Below are 24,943 nucleotides of genomic sequence, written 5' to 3' on the forward strand. Positions count from 1 at the left end.
TCAGTGGAATTACCCCACTTAGAGCACGATACGGAAGAGATACTAGGGGGTCCGATCACGCGTGCGGAAGTGGTGGGGGCTATAAAACGCTTGAAGTCTGGGAAAACACCCGTGAACGACAGGTTCCCGGCAGAATTCTACCAACAATAGGCACCGATTCTGGCAGATAGATTGGTGGCAGTATATAATGAGGCGTTAACTGAACAAAACTTTCCAGATTATATGCGGAAAGACTTGATAATTATGATTCCAAAGCAGGACAGGGACCCCACACAACCGGCCTCATATAGGCCGAATTCCCTTTTAAATATAGACGTGGAGGTGCTGAGTGGGATACTGGCAAGTAGATTGCACCCACATATGTCATGTCTGATCCACCCGGATCAATCGGTATTCTTCCCACACCGTAATACAATGCTTAATCTGAGACGCTTGACGTATGTGTGGTATGATCTGGGTCCAAGACGGGAGGAATATGCCCTTGTTCTGCTGGACATCGAACAAGCGTTTGATTCCGTCTCCTGGCCCTTTGTTTGGGCTACATTGCAAAAAATGTCAGTGGGACCTGGATTTATCGGATGGGTTCAACTACTCTATGCTACGCCCAGGGCCAAAGTTAAAGTGGGAGGTAGAGTCTCGGCGGCGTTCCAGCTGCAAAGGGGTACCAGGCAGGGCTGCTCCCTATCGCCTCTGATATTTGCCATGGCAATGTAGCCATTGCCCTGTGTATAGCGAACCCGCATGGAAGCATAAAAGTGTGCTGCAACACCCATGCAGTCTCAATGTACGCTGATGATACCCTTGTGTACTGTAGACAACCACAGGAGGCCATACCAACCCTGCTGCAAGCTCTGGAAAAATTCGGGAAGGTGTCAGGGCTCTGAGTGTACCCCAAAAAGTCAAAGGTGCTTCCTATGGGATGTCTGGTAGATCGACCAATTGAAACGCTTCTGGTAGTAGTGCTGCCGTGGAGGAAAGACCCTCCTATGTATTTGGTCATGATTCTGACGGAGGAAAGGTTCCTAGAGCTCAACGTAGGTAGGGTAATGGAGGGAATACATAATTTGGTGCGCTTCTGGAAAGACCTGCCTTTATCTCTGATGGGCAAGGTTGCAATCACAAAAATGGTAATTGTACCGCGTTGGTTGTACGTTCTACAAAATTCATTTCATAGGATTCCATGGTACGTTTTTAAGCAAATAGATTCCCTGCTAACAGAACTGCTGTGGGGCAATAAATGCAAGCGTATTAGCCTTTCAACTCTACAGAGACCATGGCAGATGGGAGAGGTGAAGGTACCCTGTACTGAATATTACTACATGGGGGCACAACTACAACATGCAGTCCACTGGTTAGATGACCATGACAATTGGGAAAAAAGGTTCCTTGAGGGGTCTTATACAGGAGGTTCGTTGCCAGAGCTACCGTATATTATTAGACACGTGGCGGAGTCATGGGAAAATACGGTGAACAGTGGTGAAAAATGCACCATATGCACCCGACGCACCTGTGTGGGTGGTTCCGGGATTCGCCAAATTTGCGGAGTCAGTGTCGGTACGCAAATAGAAGGCAGGTGGTCGCATGCTGATGGGCAACTTATGCCATAATGGCCAGTTCCTCATGAGGGAAAATGTGGAAACCACATACGTGCTGGGAGCGGGGCAATTCCTACAATACGCTAAGATTTCACAAGTGGCCAGAGAGATTTGGCCATCGTTCCCAGAAGAGCCCCCGATAACGAGAACCCTACAAGTAATGCTGCAAATGCCACAAGGTCGCCACATGATAACACATTTATATAGGGCAGACATCCACTTCCATTACAAGGCAAATGGGAGGAAGCGACGGGCGGACAAATTACAGAAAAAGAATGGGAAAAGATACATGAAGGGGTAAAACTGAGCTGCTCCAATGCACGTTTCAAACTTATACAATATAATTACATTCACCAGGCTTACGGCACACCGAAGGCCCTCAGGAAATTGTATCCAGAGCAGTCCGGCGAATGCCACAGATGCTGATTTCGTACATGTAGTTTGGGCATGCCCCCAGGAGACACCCTTCTGGGAAGAAGTGTTGCAAACAATAAAAACGGCATCGGGGTGGAAGTCCCAAGAGAAATACACACAGTTTTACTGGGTCTGCTTCCCTCACCTAAAAAGAAGAAGTTAAGCAGGAAATTTGCTCTGCCAGGTTTAATCCTTGCAAAAAGACGCATTGCGATTGCATGGCAAAGACCAACGCCCCAACCCTAGACAGATGGTTAACAGATATGCATGAATGGGCTACTGCTGAGCGAGTAAGAATCAAACTAGTTAGGAAAGATGATAGACTGGCGGACAACCTCCTAGCATGGTCACTGATGATAAACGACTTACAGTCAAAGTCGAACATGAACTCATAGACTGAGACAATTGACTCACAAACCTCATATAACACACAACAATAGGAACTAGATCAATGACAGCATGATATTCCACAAAATCTCAGGAGACGTCCGAATTGGGGGGGGGGGCAGGGTTAAGAGAGTTAAGTTACAATAAAAGGCATGTTTAAGTAGTTTATCACTAAATATGGTATTAATCTGTGAAATATTCCACAAAGCTTTGAAAGCTATAATGTTGTAAAAGTACGGTTAAGCAGTTATATTCTGGGTGACACAAACCCACTGCACTCATGTACAATATTGTCGTTGGAACCTTGTATTGTCATTTTTTTAATGAAATGCCAATACAAAAAATAAAAAATAAGAATAATAAGTCACCCCTAAGGAAGGCCCTGGATAGCCCAGAGGGCACGGTGCAATGTATTTAAAAAGTTGGGCATGTACTTTTAAGTTGTACATGTCCTGGTAGTGAAAAAATCCTGAAGTCGTTTTTCACTACTGCAAGGTCTACCTCTTCCATAAGATAACATTGAAGTTACCCTATTACTTTTAAAAGGCTGTAATTTCCAAATGGGAGCAGGTAACCAGTTCATGTTTGGTGTCTTTGGCATTGTAATGAAAAACCCTAACTTATGGTGCAGTCAGGTTTTATGCTATGTTATGTTGATTTGTATAGAGCACTTATCACCTGAGAGGGCATCCAGGCAATTGGGCAAGATGTGTAGGTGTGTGGTCCCAAGGTGCCTAAATAAAGAGCCAGGTCTTCAGCTTCTTGCAGAACTCAAGAAGGAAGGAGGTGGCTCTGATGAGTTGAAGGGGGTCACTCCATGTCTTGGGTGTGATGTAGGAGAATGAGCGACCTCCAGTTTTGCTTTTCCAGATGCAAGGAGTGTGTGCGAGTGAGACAGAGCATAGGTATCTGGTGGGTTGGTGAAAGAGTATGCAGCTGTTCAGGTATTCTGGTCCTGTGTTGGGTAGGGCTTTGTATGTGTGCATGAGAAGTTTAAATTGGCTGTGCCTTGTGAATGGGGAGCCAGTGAAGCTTCCTTTGGGGCGGTGTGATGTAGGTGCGGCGTGGGAGGTTTAGTATTAAATTACAATTCTGAGGGGGTGTGGCCAAGCTGCTGATGGAGTGAGACGTGCCTTGCTGTGTCTCCGCTCCCCCGCAGCCGGCCAAAGCAGATTCCTCAGCATCAGGGCCCGAAAACTGCCATCGGGGCACCCTGACCCCCACATCGCTGCTGGCTGCAGAGAGAATGAGCCGAGCAGCCACCACAACGACAGAACGACAAACCAGCTATATATGACCTGGGATGTGCCCGCGTCTGGAGCCACCATCTTGAGGCCTACGAAGGGGTCACCTGCTGCTCTCGGGCGCCCTTGATTGACCCGCTCCCTGCCTCCCGAACCCCCGGTGACGACCTGACTCCAGCTGCTGCTGACGGGACGGAGTGATCTCCTTCTGCCCCCCTCCTCATGTCTCCCGAGATTGCTGACACACAGAACCAGGCTGACTCACCCATCCATCATAACTGACATAGGCCGGAAGCAGAACACTCACGTAGGAGTGTGGCTGCAGGTCAGTACGCTCGAACGATAGATAACATAACACGCTAAAGCTAACTTTTATCTTTTTAAACTGCTTGTGTTTTAAAAATTGTATTGCTTGGTTATTGAATTGTTGTGCCACGGGGAATAGAGCCGTGTTCAGTGCTCTAGGGGGGTAATACTCACTTCTGCGTCACAAGCGCCGGGTCAGCGGTCTAGTGGCTGAACCCGGGCTGTGGCAATCATTGAAAAGTACACACTGACGCGACCGCGCAGCGGACGCGTGCAGCGGGCGTGCCGCTGGCGCGCCAAAGGCGCGCCTAAGGCAAGCCCGTCTGCGCCCGGCCGGGTCTAGGGGCCAGAACCCCTGCACCGCTCATATCAGCCCGTCTCATGTATAATAGCACCGATCTCCGTAAACTAGATCCTTCTTCTGGAACCAACTGTGAGTTTGTCTGCCCACCTGAGAATATCCCTAATAAATGCCCTATATGTAGCCAGAACCTCACACTACACAGGCTCGACCGCCTTCAGGAAAGAACCGAATTCAGGATACTTCTTCTTAATTGTAGATCCCTTCCCAAACACACCGCTGAGATAGGGATGCTCCTTAGAGATCAAGACCCCGACGTGTTTTTCCTTACTGAAACCTGGCTCTCCCCTAGCTCAGAGCCAGACATCGCGCAAACTCTTCCCCGGGGCTACACGCTACTAAGAGTCGACCGGCTTACAGGCCGAGGAGGTGGAATAGCCATCGCCTATAGGGAACAGCTTACCTGCCGCCTTCTGGGCAACCCGCTTAAGGACTGTGAGAATGTGCTCTTCTCTATAGAACTCTCCCCACTTCTTGCCTTTACAGGCATTCTAATTTACCGCCCCCCAGGACCAATAGGATCCTTCAATAGCTCCTTGCTTGAGGCTACAATCAAATTAGCAAGTGCCTCAGGCAATTTTACGATTCTAGGAGACCTCAACCTTCACTTTGACGAGCCACAGGCCCCTAATGCCTCCGAGCTTACAAAAGATCTTTAATCTCTCAAATTATCCCCAAAAATTAATAAGCCGACGCACATAAGAGGACACTTGCTCGACCAAGCATTTTCTAATCTACTTGACCTGAAGGCAACTGAACCCACTCCTTTACCCTGGACAGACCATTTTCTTATAAAACTTCTCTGGTCTCCTCAGGCAATCAGGTCCAAGGTGCAACCGTCCTGGACATTCGGTCGCCGTTGGAACAAGCTTCCCTTGGACAAATGGTCTCAGGAACTAGAAAAGGAAAAACCTAACACATCCCAATGCCCTGGACAGGCTAATGAGGACTTCATCTGTTGGATTGAGGAGTCACTTAATACGGTCCTTCCAAAAACTAGGATAAAGAAGTCAGCAGGGACGCGAGACGCACCATGGTTCACACCAGAGTTACGTGTCCTAAAACAGCAATGTAAAGTAAGGGAAAGACACTGGAAAAAAGACTTCCTAACATCAAAAAAACAGGAATACAGATCATCTATTCTTGCCTATAAAACAGAATTAAGGAAAGCCCAAGCTTTGTATTATGAAAACAGAATCTTGGCAGCACCCAACTCCTCCAGAGAAACTTTTAATATTATTAAAAATCTCCTTAAAGCCCCTTCCCCAGAGCAGCCCTCAATATTTCAGGCGAACAGTGTAACAAACTCACCAAGTATTTTAGTAATAAAGTTCAGCTTATCCTGGAATCTCTCCCAGCTAAGACCGAGGAAGACTCCCCCCCCCCCCCCCCAACTCCACATGGATCTTCAAACAGAGTTTATCCTGAAAGATCTCCCACTTGTGACACAGGAAACTTTTAACTCCCTGTGGACCACGGTAAAGAGCGGCTCCCCGGCCGATCGAGCGCCACTGAACATATTGAAGCAAGTCACCCCCATTATAGCCCCGCATATAATAAGCCTGATCAACGCCTCACTCACCACGGGAATAGTTGCTCCCAGGTGGAAAGAGGCAAGGGTAAGAGCTCTCCTAAAGAAACCTAATTTGGACCCGACCGACCCAGGCAACTATCGCCCCATATCCCTTCTCCCAGCCATCAGTAAGATCACTGAGAAACACGTAAATGTAACTCTATCAGGGTTTCTTGAGAATCATGGACTGTTCCACCCCTCCCAAACCGGCTTCCGTCCACGCCAAGGCACTGAGACCGCGCTTCTGGCAGTGGTGGAAGAAAGCAGGAAGATCCTGGACTCTGGAGGATCGGCGGCCATTATACTCCTTGACCTGAGCGCCGCCTTTGACACGGTCAACCACCTGACTCTGATCCGGCGTCTCAGGAATATTGGTATCAGGGGCACGGCACTTCAGTGGCTATCTTCCTTTTTGGAGGATAGAACCTTCCAGGTTTTCAATGAAAGCACGGTTTCTAAACCCATAAACCTGCCGAACGGGGTGCCTCAGGGCTCTTCGCTTAGCCCAACGTTATTCAACGTGTATATGTCTCCCTTGGCAGCCAAAATAGAACCTTACGGAATCCGAATTATCACTTATGCTGATGATACCCAGCTAGTGGTCGGACTTACCCAAACTGAACAAGAAATCCACACCCTCCACTCCTGCTTGAAAGTCATCTCAAGCTGGATGGATGACTCCCAACTTAGGCTCAACGGAGAAAAAACAGAGATTATGATTTTGGGTAATTCCCTCCACTACAATCCCAGCCAGCCGTGGCCATCATGTATGGGCCCAGCCCCTATTCCAAAATCAGAAATCAAGAGTCTGGGGATATGGCTGGACCAGGACCTCAGCCTTAGAACGCAAGCCAGGAAAACAGCAGCCCTCTGCTATGGCCTACTTAGAATGGCCCGAAAGGTCTTACCTCTTCTCCCATCCACAGCTAAGAAAGTAATGATTCAGTCATTAATCCTTTCTAGATTGGATTATGGGAATTGCCTGTATTTGGGCGCTCCCATCTCAGCAATCAAGAAACTACAATCCGTACAGAATAGTGCAGCGAGACTCCTAATGGGAGTCCCTAATAGACTGTCAGCAGAACCGGCCCTTCGCTCCCTCCACTGGCTCCCGGTTCAGGAACTAATTAAATTCAAGTCCCTATGTTTAGTGCATAAAATAAGGCAGGGACTCGGTCGGCCGTCGATTTCCACCATGATTCGTCCATACAAAGCCAAGCGTAAACTCAGGTCAGACGATCTGCATCTGACTGAGCCTCTAATCTCTGGAACGCTCTACCTCTTCACTTGCGTACCACCCCATATCACATGACCTTTCGGAAGCAAATAAAAACCTATCTCTTTCCGTAGCTTCTGGTTCCCCCTACCGTCGGTTATTAGCGCTGGGATGCCTCCGGGTAGCCATGCACTCTATAAATGCTTTTCCATTCCATTCCATTCCATTCTTGCGGTCTCTGATTCCACCGGCGAACCCTCCCTGAGACACTGTTGAGACCGCGCCCCGCCTGGTGGCCTCTCTGAGGATGCGATATTCCTGGCCTCTGACCCCCATTGGCGAAGGAGTAGAAGAAGACCTGCAGCGGTGCCGAGGAGGGGCAGCCCACCTGGGAGAGGCTGTGTGAAGCCTGGACTGCCTGCTTCCCGACCTTGGGCCTACTCCGGCGATGCGATCTGATTCCGGAGCCCTGATAGACCCTCCCAGCACCAGCTTGCGGACCGCACTGCGGTATACCCCACCGGATTTGGCCCCAACTATCCCACAATCTACAGCAGTCTACCGGTGTCTCATTGGGGCACGTGATTTGAAGGTCCCTGCTGCTCTCCGGCCTACACCGCCATCATGCGCCACCACTGGGAGCGATAGTGAGGCCTGCAGTGCACTGAGCTCCCTGCGCTTCCCCTAGCTGCCCTGCCCACCACCACAGCATCTATTGGCAGCCCCCCCGGCAGCAGTGGGGGAGCCTGGGACTGCACCCCTCCGCAGACCCTGGGGGTGTAACTGGAAGACTAAGCCTGAGCCATGGCTTGAACCGATGGCCCATACTGGACGGACGCCACTGGATACAGACTTTGCAATAGAGGTATGGGGTGATCGGCTGCGACAACGTGCAGCGGGTTGCTCTCCTCCGCCCCCTCACCTGAGTTACAGTTCCAGGCCCATCTGCGAGGGCTCGCTGCACCTTTTGCCACCACGGTCCTTGGTTGCTTGACACTTGGATGCCCCTCCCGGGCCCTTCTCCTTCCCCACTGCTGGGATCCTCTGCCTTCGTGGTCCCCTGGGGGCGTCTCAGGGCCCTTCTAGACTTACACTCTGGCTTCACTCAGACTCCGCCAAGGATAGCTCTCCTCATCCCCCTAGCCCCTCCTGACTTGCATATGGCAATGATGTCACACCGCTGGGGCCTACTTAGAGTTCTCTACACCCACAGCCTCCTTGGGGGACCAGTGCACCTCTCTGGCCCCCTGGCCGAACTGAGCTTCAGGGAATCCTCTGTTCTTGAGATCCTCATTGGGGCCTCTTAACACGATAACTCGAGCTCCTACGAGTGCTCGGGAGGCTGGAGACGCCCTACCCCACAGGGGGGACTCTATGGACCTGGTATAGGCAGAGGAACTATTCTACACTCTCTCATTGGCCCCCCAAATTTAGTATCTGCTCATGGAAGACTGTCCCCGCACTGAGCGGACCCTTAGCCAATACAGGATCCCCACCACGAGAGGTCCGGACCAAGGCTGCGCCACCCTTACTCTGGCCACCAACCTCCCCTCAGTACCCTCCTGCGACTTTCGGCAGTCTTCCACATTAGATGGTGCTCTCCCTTGGCTATGCCTCACACCACAATTGTCAAAGACACTCCGACTGCTTCCTCCAGGGACAACCCGGTTGCCTCTATGTGGCTCAAGTCAGGCACCCCGACTCCGGCACCCACAGACCCCCCGCAAGCAAAACCGAATTAAAGGCCTGTTTCCACGACCTTAGATGGGATGCTGCTGAGATTGGGGGTCGGGTCGAGAACCTGGAACGTACGATGGACACACGCTTGGAAGACCATGAGAACTTGTGGCTTAGAATGGCTATCCTTGAAGAGCAACACATTGACCTCCAGCTGAAGCAGGAAGACTTGGAAAATAGGAGCAGGAGAAACAACCTCCCCATCAGAGGGATCCCCAAGGGTGCTGAGGGCTCAGACATCATGGCATTCACAGCGGACCTACTCCAGACTTTATCACTGACCTACTCACACAAGTACACTTCTTCACTAAAAAGGAGAATATACGGGGGCGTGCCTAAGATGGTGGTGCGGTAGGACACAGGATCGTGTCCCTCCGGCACCGCCGATAATTAGCCTTGTCATATCGCCTATTCCCGGTGGTCATCACATCGCATAATTACCGAGAGACGTGCTGGGATTTTCAGTGCTCCCCTGAGATTGGCAACAGCCCGGTATCTACAGCGCTGGCGGCCCTGGAGCACTGAGACGGCATAAAGCCCAGCAGCCGCTTGGGTGGCAATGGTGACGATCCCGGCCTGAGCCGGGGGAGACCACTGGAGAGAGCGCCCGTCGCGGGGTGACAGGACAGCACAAAGTCCCGGAAGGCCCCGGAGGTGGCGGACGCGATCCTGCCAGGAGATAACAGGCCGAGGGCGGCGGGGCACCTGCTATCGGCCGGGGAGTGCCGAGACGTACGTGGCTCTCACCGGCGGCCTATGGCCGGAGGTGCTTCCTCCAACGGGGCCCAGCGCAGGGGCCTTTGATTCGCCAGGAGGAGCGACCACCGGGAGACCCCTTGGGCCTGCTGGAGGCGTTGCTTTGGTGTGGCCCCCTCCTGTTGTGCGGCCCGGTGGTTCGGGCTCCATATCAGGGCCTGATAGCGGAGGTGGGCCCGGAGTGAGGCCTAGTGGTGGAGGGCCTAGAGTGAGGCCTACCGGTCTGTGGTTCAGCGGACGTTGAGTCTTACTCAGTGGGCCTCAGGTGACAGGAGCAGACCGCGCATCGACGACTGCGGTGTCCCCTAGACAGCGCTGTCCCGTGGGAGCGTTACGGCGACTGCACCTCTGCACTGCACGACGCAGCTTGGGACCAAGTACCCCACGGTGAAGGAGCCCTACGTCAACGGCTATTTGGAGGGGCCCGGGGACTTCTCGGGCTCGTTTGCTGCGGAATTGCACTCTGGTGAGTTGGTCAAACACGGCCCCTGCACCATACATAAATGAACGGGTGCGCATCGCATCTGGCGGCAGCTGGAGAAGGCACGCCTTCAATTACGCCGGTTGGACCTTGACCGGGCTGAGCACGCTGTGACTCGCCTAAAACACAAGGACTTCGTTGGCTCCAACAAAGGCTGCATGTTGGCACACTGCTTACGTAGCCAACAAGAAGCGCATGCGGTCAAAACGCTACATGATGGGACCGGCCGTTTCTACACCGATGATGCCCAAATAGTTTCGTCCTTCAACTCTTTTTACCACATGCTGTATGCGGCTGACCCATTCCTGCTAACTGAGTACTTGAGGGACGCGGCGGTGACGCCCCTGCCTGATGGTGAGGCGGCAGCCCTGGACTCGCCCATTCGCATTGAGGAAGTCATCTCTGCGATCTCCCGGCTGAAGTTTCAAAAGGCCCCTGGGCCAGATGGCTTCGGTGCTCTTATTTACAAAACCTTCTGCGCCGAACTCGCTTCGCTGCTCACTCGCCTTTTCAATTCATTTGTGGACTCGGGATCCCTCGCCCCCCTCTATGTTGCAGGTGACTATCTCTGTTATTCTTAAACCGGGTAAGGACCCAGAATCCTGTAGCTCCTACCGGCCGATCTCTTTGTTGAATGTCGATGCCAAGCTGTTCTCCAGTATTTTAGCATATAGGTTAAACTCCCACATGCCTGGCTTAATAGACTCAGACCAGTCCGGCTTTATTTCGGGGCGGCAATGTGGAGACAATACCAAACGCCTCTGTCACCTCATCGACAAGGTCCAACAGTCTAAAGAGGAGGCCCTTTTGTTGGCGATTGATGCGGAAAAGGCCTTTGACCGTGTGCATTGGCTATATCCCTTTGCCATCATGGAGCGCTTCGGGCTGGGTCCTCGGTTTCGATGCTGGATAGCGAGCATTTACAATGCCCCACAGGCAGCTGTGCAAGTCAATGGTTCACTCTCTGAGTACTTTAATGTGGGGCGGGGAACGCGACAGGGGTGCCCCCTTTCCACCCTGATTTTTGCTTTATACATGGAGCCTTTGGCTCAACGACTCCGGGATAACCCTCTAGCACAAGGTATCCCTTTTGGTCTGGACCATCACCTCATTAGCGAATACGCGGATGACATCATCTTTACAATTGCTCACCCCCTGTTCTCACTGCCAGCCCTTATGTAGGACCTTCAAATGTTCAGTCAATTTTCAGGCTTTAAAATCAACACGTAAAAATCCCAGGTGCTCAACATCACTGCCAGCCAGCACACGGAGGCAGCTCTCCAGACTCGCTTCCCTTTTGAGTGGGTGTCTGAGGGACTTTCCTATTTGGGCTAGACCCTACACAAGAGCCTGTCGAAAACAGCGGTGGTGAACTACTTGACTCTGCTTTCCCGGATTCGCGCAGACCTCCAACGTTGGCGTCGCCTACCCTTTTTCGTGGTTTGGAAGGTTGTCCACGATTAAAATGAATGTCCTGCCGCACGCGCTTTTTCTGTTCCAAACCATGCCGTTGGTACCCCCGCCAAACACCCTTCGTCAGATACAGAGGGCGATCAAGGGCTTTGTCTGGGGCCCGATCTCACCACCATTGTCATGAACCCAGCTTCATAGGGCAAAGACGTTTGGGGGTTTAGCCCTCACTAACATTACCCGATATTACCGTGCTTCCTTCATCTGATATATCGTGAAATGGAACCGTCCTCTGACGGGGAAATACTGGGTCTTCATGGACCAAACAGTTGAAGGCCACCATATCTGGTGGGCCGTCTGGCTGCCAAAGGCAGCCCGTGCTTGGGGACTTTATTCCTTGCCAGTCACACGATCCACGATGCTTGCGTGGGACAGAGTCACACGGAGGGCAGACTTGACTTCTTTCCCTTCTCCCTTGACTCCACTTTTCTCAAACCCCGCTTTCCCACCGGGACTGGTCGGTAAGGCAACAGCGCACTGGGTGGAAGGAGGTTGTAAGCGCATAGGGAATTTATATGACATCCAGGGCCTTATTCCCTTTAAGGAACTACACAAGGATTACAATTTACCAGACTCTGACATCTTTTTACATTCTCAGATGATCCACTGGATTTCGGCACCTGGGACGCGTCCCCTAGCTCTTCGGCCCATGAAACCATTTGAGAAATGGTTGCTTACTAAGAAGGATGATAAGAGTCTTATCTCTGAACTCTACTCCTTCCTTAACACAGCAACCCCAAGGGCTCGCACGGCGGGCCAGAGGCGCTGGGAGGTGGAGCTGGGGCGCGCATTGTCGGATAAGGAGTGAGAAGACATTTTTTACCGGGCACACCACACGACATATTCCTCAAGTCACACCTAGACAGCTTTTAAAATTGCTACTTACTGGTACTACACCCCCGAACGGCTTTCCAAGTGGCAATCCCAATGCAATGGTCTCTGCTGGCAGGGGTGCGGTAATCTTGGGACACTTATTCATTTACTCTGGCACTGCCCTAAACTGACCCGGTACTGGGAACACATCCTAGATTACATTAATTTGGCTTTCAACACTTCCATACACCGGTTTCCCGCTTACACGCCTCTAGGCCTTCCCAATGCGCTCACATTCCCCCTGCGCTCGACTAAGGGACGGCAGATGGCCTTGGCACTGAACGCTGTGCGTAGGGTGATATTGGCACGGTGGAAATCTGACAAAATCCCTGATCACACACACTGGCTACACCAACTATGGAACCTGTTAGCGATGGAGAGACTTTCCATGGTTGCGGCAGGGAAGGACAAAGATCATGCCAAAATCTGGGCACCTTTCTAAACCATTCTCTCTGCAGAATTTCGCAAATTGACTTGCCCGCAATACCTCCGCATCCTGAAATTAGTTCCAGGTACCACTGCACTCACCACATAAGAACGTGCCTTGTCAGTCTTCATTTCAATCTGTACGTAAGGACCCCATTGTTGCACTGAAACCCTTGGCTAGTCGCACATGCAACTTCTCACTTCAAAACTCACTGAGGAGAAGGGGTGGTGGTAGGACAGGGTTTTGTGGGTTTTTCTTGGTTCATATTATTTCTCAGTTTATTGTTTCAACATGGAGCGCCTCTTAGAGCCTATGGACTATAGCGGGCCATTTTCTCAGAGACCTGGACTCATCGCATCATGAATGTCTTGCTTGCCTGCACATGTTTTTATTTGGCAGTTCATATCCCTGTCCCATTCTTTCAGACGCGGCCGGCCTGGATGGGTTGTAGGCGACATGCTGTGTTTAAGTAAGATGTGCCTGCAATGTTTTTGCTTTGCTTCGCTACACTGCTATACCCGTACCGCAGCACGCCGGCCCGGTGGGTTGTAGGCACTAAGCTTTGTATCATTGATGGTGTTCCTCAATCAATAAAAATAGATTTAATACTGAAAAGGAGACTATCCTACAGGCCACACGAAGGATGGCGGAGCTGGTCTACAATGGGCACCCTATCCAAGTATTCCAAGATATTGCTCCGGTGACACTGCGGTGTCGTAGGGACTTTAAAACTGTCACAAACAAATCAAAACCAAACCTCAACATCTAATATCAGTGGGGCCACCCCTTTGCTTTCATCTTTAATTGGGAGGGCAAACGCCGGGTGTTCTGCTCCTTGCGAGATGCAAAACAACTCTTGCCATCCCAAAATGCCAGTCCATCACCTCCTCATGCCTCAACGAGAGATGCTATATGCCCTGAATGGTCTACAGTGCCCCCTACCAAACATAGGGCACAAGTCAAGGAACAATCATCTTCTTAAGCCAAACAAGACATCATCCAATACCTTTGCTCCATGGACAATGCACACTCCACAACTTGATGCTGCGCGGCCTCTGAGTAACTGCCAGCCCACTCCCTCCCTGGCTGGGACCGAACCTGACCCATGGTTTGCCGAGGCAATTTTATCCCCGTCCCGGCACACAGAATAGAGTCAAGCTGAGGTGGCACACATCCAGAAACTGTTTACCTTAGATCAGAACATTTGCCCCATCTAGTCTTTTGTCAGACTGCCTCTTCAACCCCTGCAATAGACTGCTTGCGAGACTGCTCCGTTACTATATCGGGCCCTATATCCATATCTCTATACTCCCCCGTCCTGACAATCAATCACTGGCTGCAGGGGCCGGAGCCCGGAAAATTTATGGAACTCTCCTCCAGGCCCCCCCTGCTCAATTAATCCCTTGGAGAGTGACTTCTCCAGAATGGCACTTGTTCAGACAAATGGGCGTTCCAGGACTTTAATAGCGGTTTTAGGCCCAGTTGGCCTTTTATTACTTATGTTATTGTTTCCCCATTTTCGTTCATCTACATCCTATCCTTGGGGAATTTCGGGTTGGAGATGGGGACTTTCCGGGCTCTTTTCTATATCTGTCCTACACTAGGGGAGAATTGCTACTCACTACAAATGCTGGCTCACCACTCTGACATCATCGCTTATTTCCACCCTGTCCTCCATCTCCTTGGAATGGGGGCACTCTCTTGGAACCCCACACACGACCACCGAGACTTCCAGGCCCGGCTCCTTTCATGTCTGGGATTGCCACTCTTTCATACTTGCCCCGCAAAGCAGCTGACCCTCTTGCTCTGTATAATGGCTGATGTACTATACATTAAATTCCTCTCCCTCAATGTGAACGGACTTAACACCACTAATAAGTGGTGCCAGATTTGGCGTTACCTACTCTTACATGACCCTGAAGTCATTTTCTTACAAGAAAAACACCTCTTACAATCTGATACACATCGTATGGCCCACCCAAATACCCGACTCAATATTGGGCGTCCTCCCCATCCAAGACGGCCGGAGTTGTAATCCTATGTAAAGCAAGATTCTGTTTGAAGGGATCAGAAGTGGTGCAGGACAGGGAAGTTCGCTACCTTAAAATTAGGGTTCAACACAATGCACAGCCTCTCACCCTACTTAACGTATATGTTCCAATCAGTCATAGGACACATACCTCAGAACCCCTCTGAAAGAACAGGTATCATGGGTAAGGGGAGCACTTACTCATCGGAGGGGATTTTAACCTGGTCTGGGATCCTGTTCTGGACCTTGGCACTGCGTCCTTCCAGGCTAAGGGGCGATGTCCGCTGCGCTGAAGAGGGACTTTACTGACCTGGCGGTACAAATTTCCAGGCACTCAAGACTATTCTTTCTTCTCTCATGTCCACCGCTCATATTCATGCATTGATTATTTTTTTCTTTCACACTTGTTAATAAGAACCTTGGAGTCGCCGCACATCTAAGACATCTCTATCTCTGACCATGCCCATCTAGAGGTGGTCTTATGGAGCCGCAGTGCTACACCATACTCCTCTCTCAGCTTGCGGCTCCCCACCCCATTTCCTACACGATCCGGTAAATGTTGACGAGATGCAGCGAGAGACCTCAACCTATTTTGAAGGAAATGCTCTGCCTGAAACCCCAGGATACATCCTGTGGGATGACTTTAAGGCGACCACCCGGAGTGTCATTACCTCAACTGTAATCGCCGATACCCGGGAGGCTTGGCTGGTTGAAACCGGTCTAGCCAGGGATATCACGGCTGTGGAAAGATTGGACCACTCAGCGCCCTCTCAACGACACAAGAAGCAGTTGGCTCTACATTGTGGCCAATTGAGCGTCCATCGGACAATAAGACACAGAGCTCGTTTCTGACAGTAAAGCAGAGATATTACAAGGGGGGAGATAAAGTGGGATCGATCTTGCCTGTCGACTTCGCACCTGGGCAACTCGGGCCAACATTTCAAAGATTAAAACCATAGATGGTACATGGGCTACCTCCGAGCGCGATAAGCAACAGGCATTCCACTCTTTTTATACTACATTCTATAGTAAGGAAAGCCACACCCAAGATGACATTAGCTCTTTTCTTAACTCTTGCCCGTGGATGCCCCTTGACCCTCACCATACACAATTCTTAGAGGCCTGATTACACTAGCTGAACTGCAGCAGCCATTAAAAGATATGCCAATGGGCAAATCCCCTGGCCCAGATGGCCTTCCGGTCTCATTCTATTGCATGTTCTTGCCCCAACTACAGGACCACCTACTTAGCCTCTTTAACATGTTCTCTGAAACCACAGGCCTCACCCCTACGATGTCTATGGCGGAAATAGTTCTCATCCCTAAACCGGGAAAGGACCCCTCCTTGTGCGCATCCTACCGCCCCATCGCTCTGCTAAACACACCAATGCCAAGATCTATACTAAAATCCTGGAGAATCTCATGGAGCTGTATCTACTCGGCCGGGTGGATCCAGATCAGGTTGTGTTCATAAGCCAGCCCCAGGGCGCGGATAACATTTATCAAGTAGCGCATTTAGGGAAGAAGGACATTCCGGTATGCCAACTATCCCTGGATGCTGAAAAAGCCATCACCAGGTTGGCTGGGTTTTCTTGCGCGCAGTCCTGCAGAAAATCGGCTTAGGCCCGACTATGACATCCTGGATTATGGCAACTTACACTGCCTCCAAAGCACAGATTCAAGTTAATGGGCATCTTTTCCCATCCATACACACACAAATGGGCACCAGGCAAGGCTGCCCTCTCTCCCCTTTGCTCTTCGCCCTGGTGGTGGAGCCACTGGCGATAGCCAATACGCCACACGGCGGATATCAAGGGCATCCCCTTTGGTGGCATTGAACACAAGATTGCTCTATTTGTGGGCGACCTTTTACTTACATTGACCACTCCTAGAACCTCCTTGCCCAGACTAGTATCTCTCCTTCAATCCTTTGAGAAGCTCTCGAGATTCAAAATCAATATGTCCAAATCCCAGGCGCTGAATCTATCGCTCCCTCCACAGGAAGTACTCGAACTACAATCACTCGCCCCTTTCCAAAGGGCTCATCACTTGCTCCGGTATTTAGGTCTGAACGCGACCTCCTCCCTGTCCTCATGGTCTCTGGCCAACTGGTCGGAATGGAGACGATCCGTTCTGGAAGACCAGAGACTTTGGAGACCGCTTCCTATGTCCTGGCTCGGCCATCTCAATGCGGTCAAGATGTCCATTTTACAGACAGTTTTATACTTATTCCAAACCCTGCCCACGCCTATCTCACAGGCGGATATCCTATGCCTTCAACAACCCACTCCGATTGGCTCCTCATCGCGCATATGCTTGGGAGTCTAAACAAGTCCTTGCCCTCCACTGGAAGAAGCCTTCTGCCCCACCCATTTCCTTGTGGTTCACGGGACTCTGGAAGGTCATGGCGATGGAACTCTTAACCTGCCGGATTACATATACAGAGCCCAAATTTACTCAAACTTGGCAACCACTGATCGATCACTTTTCCAAAATGGAATACTCCCATTTCACTCCTCCCCGACTGCGCGCCCTCCAGCTCTTCGAAGATATTCCCCTGGACCGTGGAGCTGAAACTTCATTGTGAGATGCCCAATCACACCATATGAGAAATTCGCTATTCTCCCCCTAGCCCCCAAAAGGGGCCCTGACGGACCCTTCCCAAGAAGCCCTGCTCCCTACTCTCCTTCCTACTTCCCCTACCTCCCCTCCCCCACCCCTGCCCCTTCTCTCCATCCTCTTTCTCTTTTTTTTATCTCTCTCTTCTCTTTTCCACTCACCTTGTCTTCGTTTCCCTTTCTTCAGCTCTCTTGGTAGCCCATCCGGGCTCACCCTACGGCACCTAAACTCCTCTTCCTTTTCCTCCCTTGTCCAGTTATTATGTTAAGTTGAGTAAAGTGTTTGTTTGCTCCTACTTCCACAGATATAATTTCCTAATTGAGTTATAACTCTATGCTCAGTCTTTAAGATGCTAGACATGTGCGCCAAACTGCCAGTTGCTCTGCCTATTATATGGCTTGTACTGTGGTATGTAGTTGTGTTTTATCATAATAATAATAAAACAGACTTGACGGAAAATTACAATTCTGAAAATTTATGTAGCTAGCAACAATTGTTCACAAAGAAGTTTTGATCAATGTGTCCACACAGATTGAGCATTGCTCCTCCCGTGGTTCCGCTGATTGGAACCTTCCAACAGCATCTTTATCCAAATATCCAAATAACGCCAGTTCGCGAGCCGGTACATCACTCAACGGTGGTTAGTTGTCTATCACGGCACAATCGGTTCTTTAAATTGATTCCTCTTGCACGACTCTGTCCTCAGAACCCCAGACTCTGCCCTCACCTTGTGACGAACTGGGCCTGACATATATGGTATGAAATTACCCTGAGTTGCCGGAACCAAGGAAAGATAAGACGAATAGGAAGAACTAATCATAACCAACTCAGTGCTTCCTACAGGAGCTTAAGCGCCCCTAGTCCCCAGGAATTCCCAGTCCTGAGGAGACCCCTATTCCTTAGATGGGTCAAAGCGTCGACAACCGTTAAGGATAGTCTGTTAAGGACTAGAAAAGAATGCGGTCCTTGATCTGGACTATTAAAGTCAGAATCATCAAGACATCCTTCCCTTTCAATTACTCTTTTGAAAAAATGGAACGCAGTCACTTTATGTTTTTGGGTTATGGTCATTTCACTGGGGTCACAATTGTCACTGATTTTCTACTACTGCTAAATGCACTGCAAATACATTTAGATGAGTGTTTTTTGATGCATAATCCCTTTATGATGATGAATAAATGACTCACTTCGTCTGAAGTGAGTGGTAACCAATATACTTTACGGGCTACTTCCTTTAAAATATCAAGCATACGGTGATTCATTTAGGTGTAGATACTGTGTCATATTCCAGACACACTCAGAAATGTTGGTTTGTGATTAAATCTTTGCAATTGCTCAAAACTTGCAGAAATTAAACATACTGTGCATGAAAATGAGTTCCTTGTGAACAATTGTTGCTAGCTACACAGCTAATACCCAGTTCACGTGGACATATGGGTCGCTCTTGTGTTTTTGAAATAGTTATAGAAAGTTGGCATTTTCCTGCCTTAGCCATTTAGTGCTTGTGGCCTGGGTCACATAACTGGGTGTAGCTGACAGTCGAGCTTTGTGTATTCCTCCTAGACAGCTACACATAATGGAGAGCTCCGGTGTGCCTGAATGGGCCATCACTGGCAGGATAGTGGGCGGAGCTGGGCCCAGTCCTACTTACACTTGAATAGGCCATTTCCTGTCTCCACACAAAGGGCTGAATACCCCCTGTAGTTAGTCTAGAGCCAGGACAGGGAAGACAGGATGCCTGGGGACTTCAAAGGGAAACCTGTCGAAGCTTACACCCCACTTCAAAGGCACAACTGCATATAAATACTGGACCTCAGACACAAACTCTTTAGTACACATCTGGACCTGTGGATACTCTGTCAGGAAAAAGGAATGCTGTGCTGTTGAAAGGACTGCTGCCTTGCTGGACTACTGCCTTACTGGACTCCTGCCTAGCTGCCCTCTAGCCTGAGTCAGAGGTATTGGAACTGCACCTGAACCCAGGACTATGAGAGTGACTCCAGGGGCTGGTCTGCTAGCCTCCTGTTCAGAGTCACAGAGATGTAACAGGCTCACAACCAACTGAACCAGCACTCAGAACTAGTTGGAGCAGGCCCCTGACCCCAAGTGGTGCTCTTCAGGTCCTGGACCCTTGGTGTGGCCTCAGACTCTGCAGGTCCTGGACCCTTGGTGTGGCCTCAGAGAGGATGAATTGAAGTTGTTGGACTCTTTGGGACCGCAAATTAGCCTAATGCTGCCAAAACCTTGTCACTCACACAGCTTACAAATGCAAAGTTCTGTCAGCCCGACCCTTCGTGCTACAGAATCAGCTGCTCGCGTGGGATGCCACCTCGAAGAACTGGCCCGATCGCTCGCAACATCAGGATCTTCACACTACAGTAAAGTCCGACTGCGATGCCTGACCTGCTATTTGCACTACAACTGCAACCGTCAACGACGCTTCCCTGCTCCTTGGGCCCCTACATTGCAAATGCAACTCTTTGCGCTGGACTGAGAAGGTAACTTTTCAGCTGGACTAAGCTGGTCCCTGTATTTGACCCGTGCTCCATTGTGGTCGGCATGAATTTGTGACTTTCTCCTCGTCTCACATGACCAGATAGCCGCAAGTGGCTCTTCGGGCTTTTTGATGCTATTTCCACTGAAATCTTTAATACCGTATACCTCAGGATTTAAAGATTGGATTTTTGTTGTTTTGGTCTTATTTTATTTATTAAAAATGACTATTTTTCTAAACTGGTGTGGGATCCTTTTGTGATGTGTTTCACCGTGTTACGGTTTGGAGCGGTGCACAAATATTTTACACATTGTCTCTGAGTTAAACCTGACTGCTCTATGTTAAGCTACCCGAGGGTTGAGCACATGTTAATTTAGAGTTTGCTTGTGACTTCACCCTGAGAAGGACTGTGGTTACTGCTTGAGGACGATCCCCCCCCCTCACATAGTAACCCAATTGCTTATTCTAAACAAACTGTGATCTTGAAGTACAGGAACATACAAAGTTAAGCTGTTTGCAATATCTTGTGCGAACTTGTAGCTGGTCATGGAGAAAAACCTATAGAGCACAACTGATTTATCCAACGTTTAATTGAAAATGGATAGTTGCTATTGTTGTCAGTAAACTTGGCGGAATCTTTTGAGGTTTCTGTCCACTGGTTTTATATATGCCTTCCACTTTTACGGCGCCCTCCCTCTTATTTCATGATATTGCACATTAAAGGTTTTGTATTGAATTGAATACAGTTATTATTATAGTTTTTAATTCTTTGTCTGGTGGTCAGGGCTCCCGGTTCTGAGAAAAATGTAAAGTCCCTGACGTATACTCTAATGCAGCAGTCAGGTCATCTTTGCACTGTGAGACTACAGACAGGTTGTGGGTACTTCACACCCTGGCATTAGGTGTGAAACTGTTGCCCACGCCTTCAGCTCTGCATGATTAAATGTTTTAGGTTTCATGTCTAGGGGAGGGTGAGGTGAGTCAGATGTTTTCGTTCAACTTGTCTAAACTGGTAGAAGATGAAAAACTCACTTACCCTAATGTTTCTAAAACTGTTTGCTATGGGTTTTAAAATGTTTAGAAACAACCAACATGTTGCTGTTGCTTTCTCTCCAAGAAGGATTGGGGAGATTTAGGTAGGGGAAAGTTCTTGACACCGTGTTCAAAGGCATCAATTTACTACTGAAGGACATTATACGCTATCTGTATGTAGCATACCTAGAAATAGGGCATAAATCGGGGGTAGATGCAGGTAGACGGCGTCCACCCACTATTTTCACAGGGTGGACGCCGTACACCCTGCCAATAAGTTGGGCCCAACTAAACTGTGCTGTACTTGAACCAGTGTAATTTTTAAACACCAGGACACATTCAGCAGCGCCTGCAAGCTGTCTGCTTTAGTTCTGAGCAGGAATATGCAGGCGGTTAAGGCACACAGCTTGTTGTTACTTCACAAGTACTTAAGAAAGGTATGGTTAAAACTTTGTTCATTCCATATATTTAAGAGATATGCATGCACTGTAAGAATGTCAGATGCGTTGGTCAGTCCCAGTATTTACACAAATAGAAGGATTACAATTTATGAACTGCAAGTAACAAAAGGATCTCTGTGTTAAAAGCAGTAAGCCACTTACTTAGGTATACAAAATAAAAACCTGTTACCTGTAAGTTACATGATGGGGTTTGCATAAGACACAATAACCCTTAAATGCTCCTTTGATTAAAAACTGTGACAAGACAACACACAGACCTCTCCAGCAAATGTGTTAACCTTCAGAGTTATCTTACCATTACTATTATTATCTGAGATTTACTGGGCCCCCAAACATCTCTGCAGCAGGTGCCTTAACTCCATAAAGTATTTTAAAATGCAAACTTTGCAACCAATTAAGCAGAACGGATTACTGCCACGTGATGTCACTTGCATGCTGCCTAACTTGGTTAGAGTCCTTCCCCCACTTATTTTTAAGGACTTGTGCAGTGCCTTGGGGCAATCTGATACAGAGCACGGTGAATAAACAGGGCAATATAAGAAATAATAAATACACGCGTTGATAAAAGTAGTGGGATATGGCTGCTCCTTTTGTCCTGAATTTCTGTCCTGAATATTGAGGAGTTTTCAGAACTTTGTACAGTCCTGTCTTGCATTTGCTTCCTTCCATGCGAGGTGGTCACCCTAGCGAGTCCCCCTGTGAACAGTGTGCAGAGGTTGTGAGCAGGCCGGGTTCATCGTTGGGTGTGCAGAGAAGTGCGAGTCCCTCTAACTAGTGTGCAGAGGGTGTGGTTGAGCCCCTCGGCAAAGAAGAGTGCAGGGGTCGAGCGCGACATCGCAACGAGGAGATAGAGGGAGCGAAGCGGATAGCTGCAGAGGGAGAGTCATTTCTGGAAGTGGGGTGCTCACCGGAATTTGAGGTGTGGCTAGTGAGTTTGGGAAAGCACGAAGTTGGACAGGCGAGTGATTGTGTGGCGGGAAGGACCCTGGTCAGTCATCCTCGGTTACCTGAAGCAGGAGAAAGAGGAGGAGTCGGTGCTGTCCGGCCATGGAGGCTCCGTCCAGGTGCGTCAGTCAGTCCAGCAAATCCCGCGGCGAGTGACTGCGAGCCCTCGCTGGATCTAGGCCCTGCGGCTACACACGTCTCCTCCACTCAGCTGGTGCTGACCGGACAGCGCTCGCCTGTCTGCACCTTGCCGCATTGGTACTCTGAGTTCCCTTATACGGGAGTATAAGGGACCCCCCACACACATATATTCGGGCTCCACCTCCACAGTAGATATTTAACGATACTGAGACTGAGTGGGCGGAGGAGGCAGGAAGCAAGAGCCTGTGCTGTGCGGAAGTGCAGGGGGCGAGAAGTGGGCAGCGGGGCACCTAACCGCTATCAGCAACTTCAATCAGCACAGCCAGCTCGTGACTGCCCACCATTGTCATTTCGTGCGCCTCGGCAGGTCTCCAACGTCAAGCAAACCCTTCCTGCACGCACATCAGCCCCGTAGCAGGGCTCGTGTGCAGGTCTCAGGACAAGAACTATACACGCTGCTCCCCAGCGCTACACAAGCACCTTCACACACAAACAGCTTTCAAAATAACATGCGAACCCCCACATCCCTCTATGCTTGGTCAACTAGCCCTCCACATAAATAATACTCTGCCCACGCAACTCCTCATCACACAGCCCTCCTTCTGCAGCTCACTGCCACCTGCAGCCATGCAATATTGAATATGCCTTTAGCATAACGCACCACTTGCCCCCCCCCCAACATAATACAACTATCTATCTACAACCATTGGACCGGTTCACAAAGTTATTTTGGTCGTAAAAGTAAAATCACAGGTTTTATAATTGCTAGTAGTTCATAAAAAGTCAAACAGCAGTCGTAAATCAATTTACTACAGCATAATATAGGGGGAGGAATCGTAGGTAAGAGGCATGAGAGCTGTAATGGAAGTCCATCTGGTTGTTAAAAAGTTGACTTGGCTGACAATCATCAGCACAGTGAAGAGAGACCAATGTAATTAGTTATATTCACGCTGGGCCATGTATATGCTGCAATAAGGGCTAACAACTGTACTGCTGGCATATTGACATTACACTACAACAATCATATTGCACTGTATTTGTCATGATTAAGGGTTGTTTTATCTGCCCTGTACACTGAGCTGAGGATGATGTGTCCCCCAACTAAAGTTGCTTCACGCCGGATCATTGGATTGTGGTTTGATCCAGGGCACTCAACGCATCAGTTCAGCACATACAGGTCACACTGCATTTGTAGAGTAGTGTGCTTCATTTTCTGGTTCAAGCATACTTTTTCCTGTCAACATGGGGCCACCAGGTGTGCATGAGTGCGGTCAATTGACCCTGGGGTGTCAGGAAGTCTGGCTATAGTATAGATGTTAGTTTTGCTGGCTTTGGGTCCAATGGGAACAGTATATGCTGACCTCTGCAAGGCATCCACCACATAGCAGAGTATTTTGCTAAAGGTTGAATGAAAATGCCGTGCAGCGCTCCTACTGTCTGTCTGTTGCAAATCACTATAGTGCTGCTGGAATCTTCAGGAAGGGAGGCTGACAATGTATCCCAATGTGGGGCACGAGGCTATCCGCTAGGATGAAAATATGTTTGTGTGGTGCCCATAATGAGCCTGTATGTTTTCTGGTTCTCTAATGAACTCATGTTTGTAGGTTCCAGCCTTACTCTGTCAATGCTGGCTCTAATCTAGCATTACTGTGCCACTGGAAGTTATTGATTGGTGAACCTTAAGAGGGTGACTAATAGGACCCTAAGGCTCACTAACCATAACAAAATATTTAATCTGATGAAGTAATGTGCCGCGGTGTTTTAAACAAAGGGGGGAAGTTCACCCAACTTCTCCAGTTCAACCAAACACAGCCTCAAGCACACACAAGAAATTCAAATGACAGTTCAATATAAAATCTAATGATCATCAGATGTTCTTTCATGGTTTTATTTTCGGCCTCTTGGCCACTCTCTTTCAGCCAACACGTTTTGACGCATGGGGCGTCACGCCCTACGACTTCATCAGGACTAAAATTAAACAGAAAATATCTAAATTGTAAAATAAATTAAAGTACACATAAGTTGCCCCACAACCAGATCTCATGGTGACATATGTGCACTTACATCTCATTAAAACTACATTGTGGCAAACAAGTGGAAACACATGCATATTGGTTTCGGAATAACTTGAACAATTACCGTAAAATCAAATAAGACATTTGTGGGTATATGCCCTGTGTCATGCACAATTTAGCTTCCTATCCAAATAAAGGGGGCCTGTGAAAATCAAAACCATTTAAAACCTCAATTAATCAGTCTTAACATTATTATTCCTTAGTTACATCAACAATAGAATAGAGCAGAAGTGAAGGATTTTCACAGACCCTCTTTATTTGGATGAGAAGCTAAATTGCGCATGACACAGGGAGTATACCCATGAATG

The 24,943-nt window shown here is 49.2% G+C and overlaps 1 protein-coding gene across 1 annotated transcript in view; it reads right to left on the reverse strand.

The window, feature by feature from the left end:
* LOC146776371 (blastomere cadherin-like) overlaps positions 1 to 22,764 on the reverse strand; it is a 562,924-nt gene extending 540,160 nt beyond the window's left edge. The window contains exon 1 of the mRNA XM_085639655.1: positions 22,482 to 22,764. Within this exon, the coding sequence (XP_085495781.1) occupies positions 22,482 to 22,523 (42 nt within the window). The 5' untranslated portion in view covers positions 22,524 to 22,764. The remainder of the gene's footprint in view (positions 1 to 22,481) is intronic.
* Positions 22,765 to 24,943: the final 2,179 nt, after the last annotated feature.

Source organism: Triturus cristatus, chromosome 12 (genome assembly GCF_964204655.1).
Source record: "Triturus cristatus chromosome 12, aTriCri1.1, whole genome shotgun sequence".
Lineage (NCBI taxonomy): Eukaryota > Metazoa > Chordata > Amphibia > Caudata > Salamandridae > Triturus > Triturus cristatus.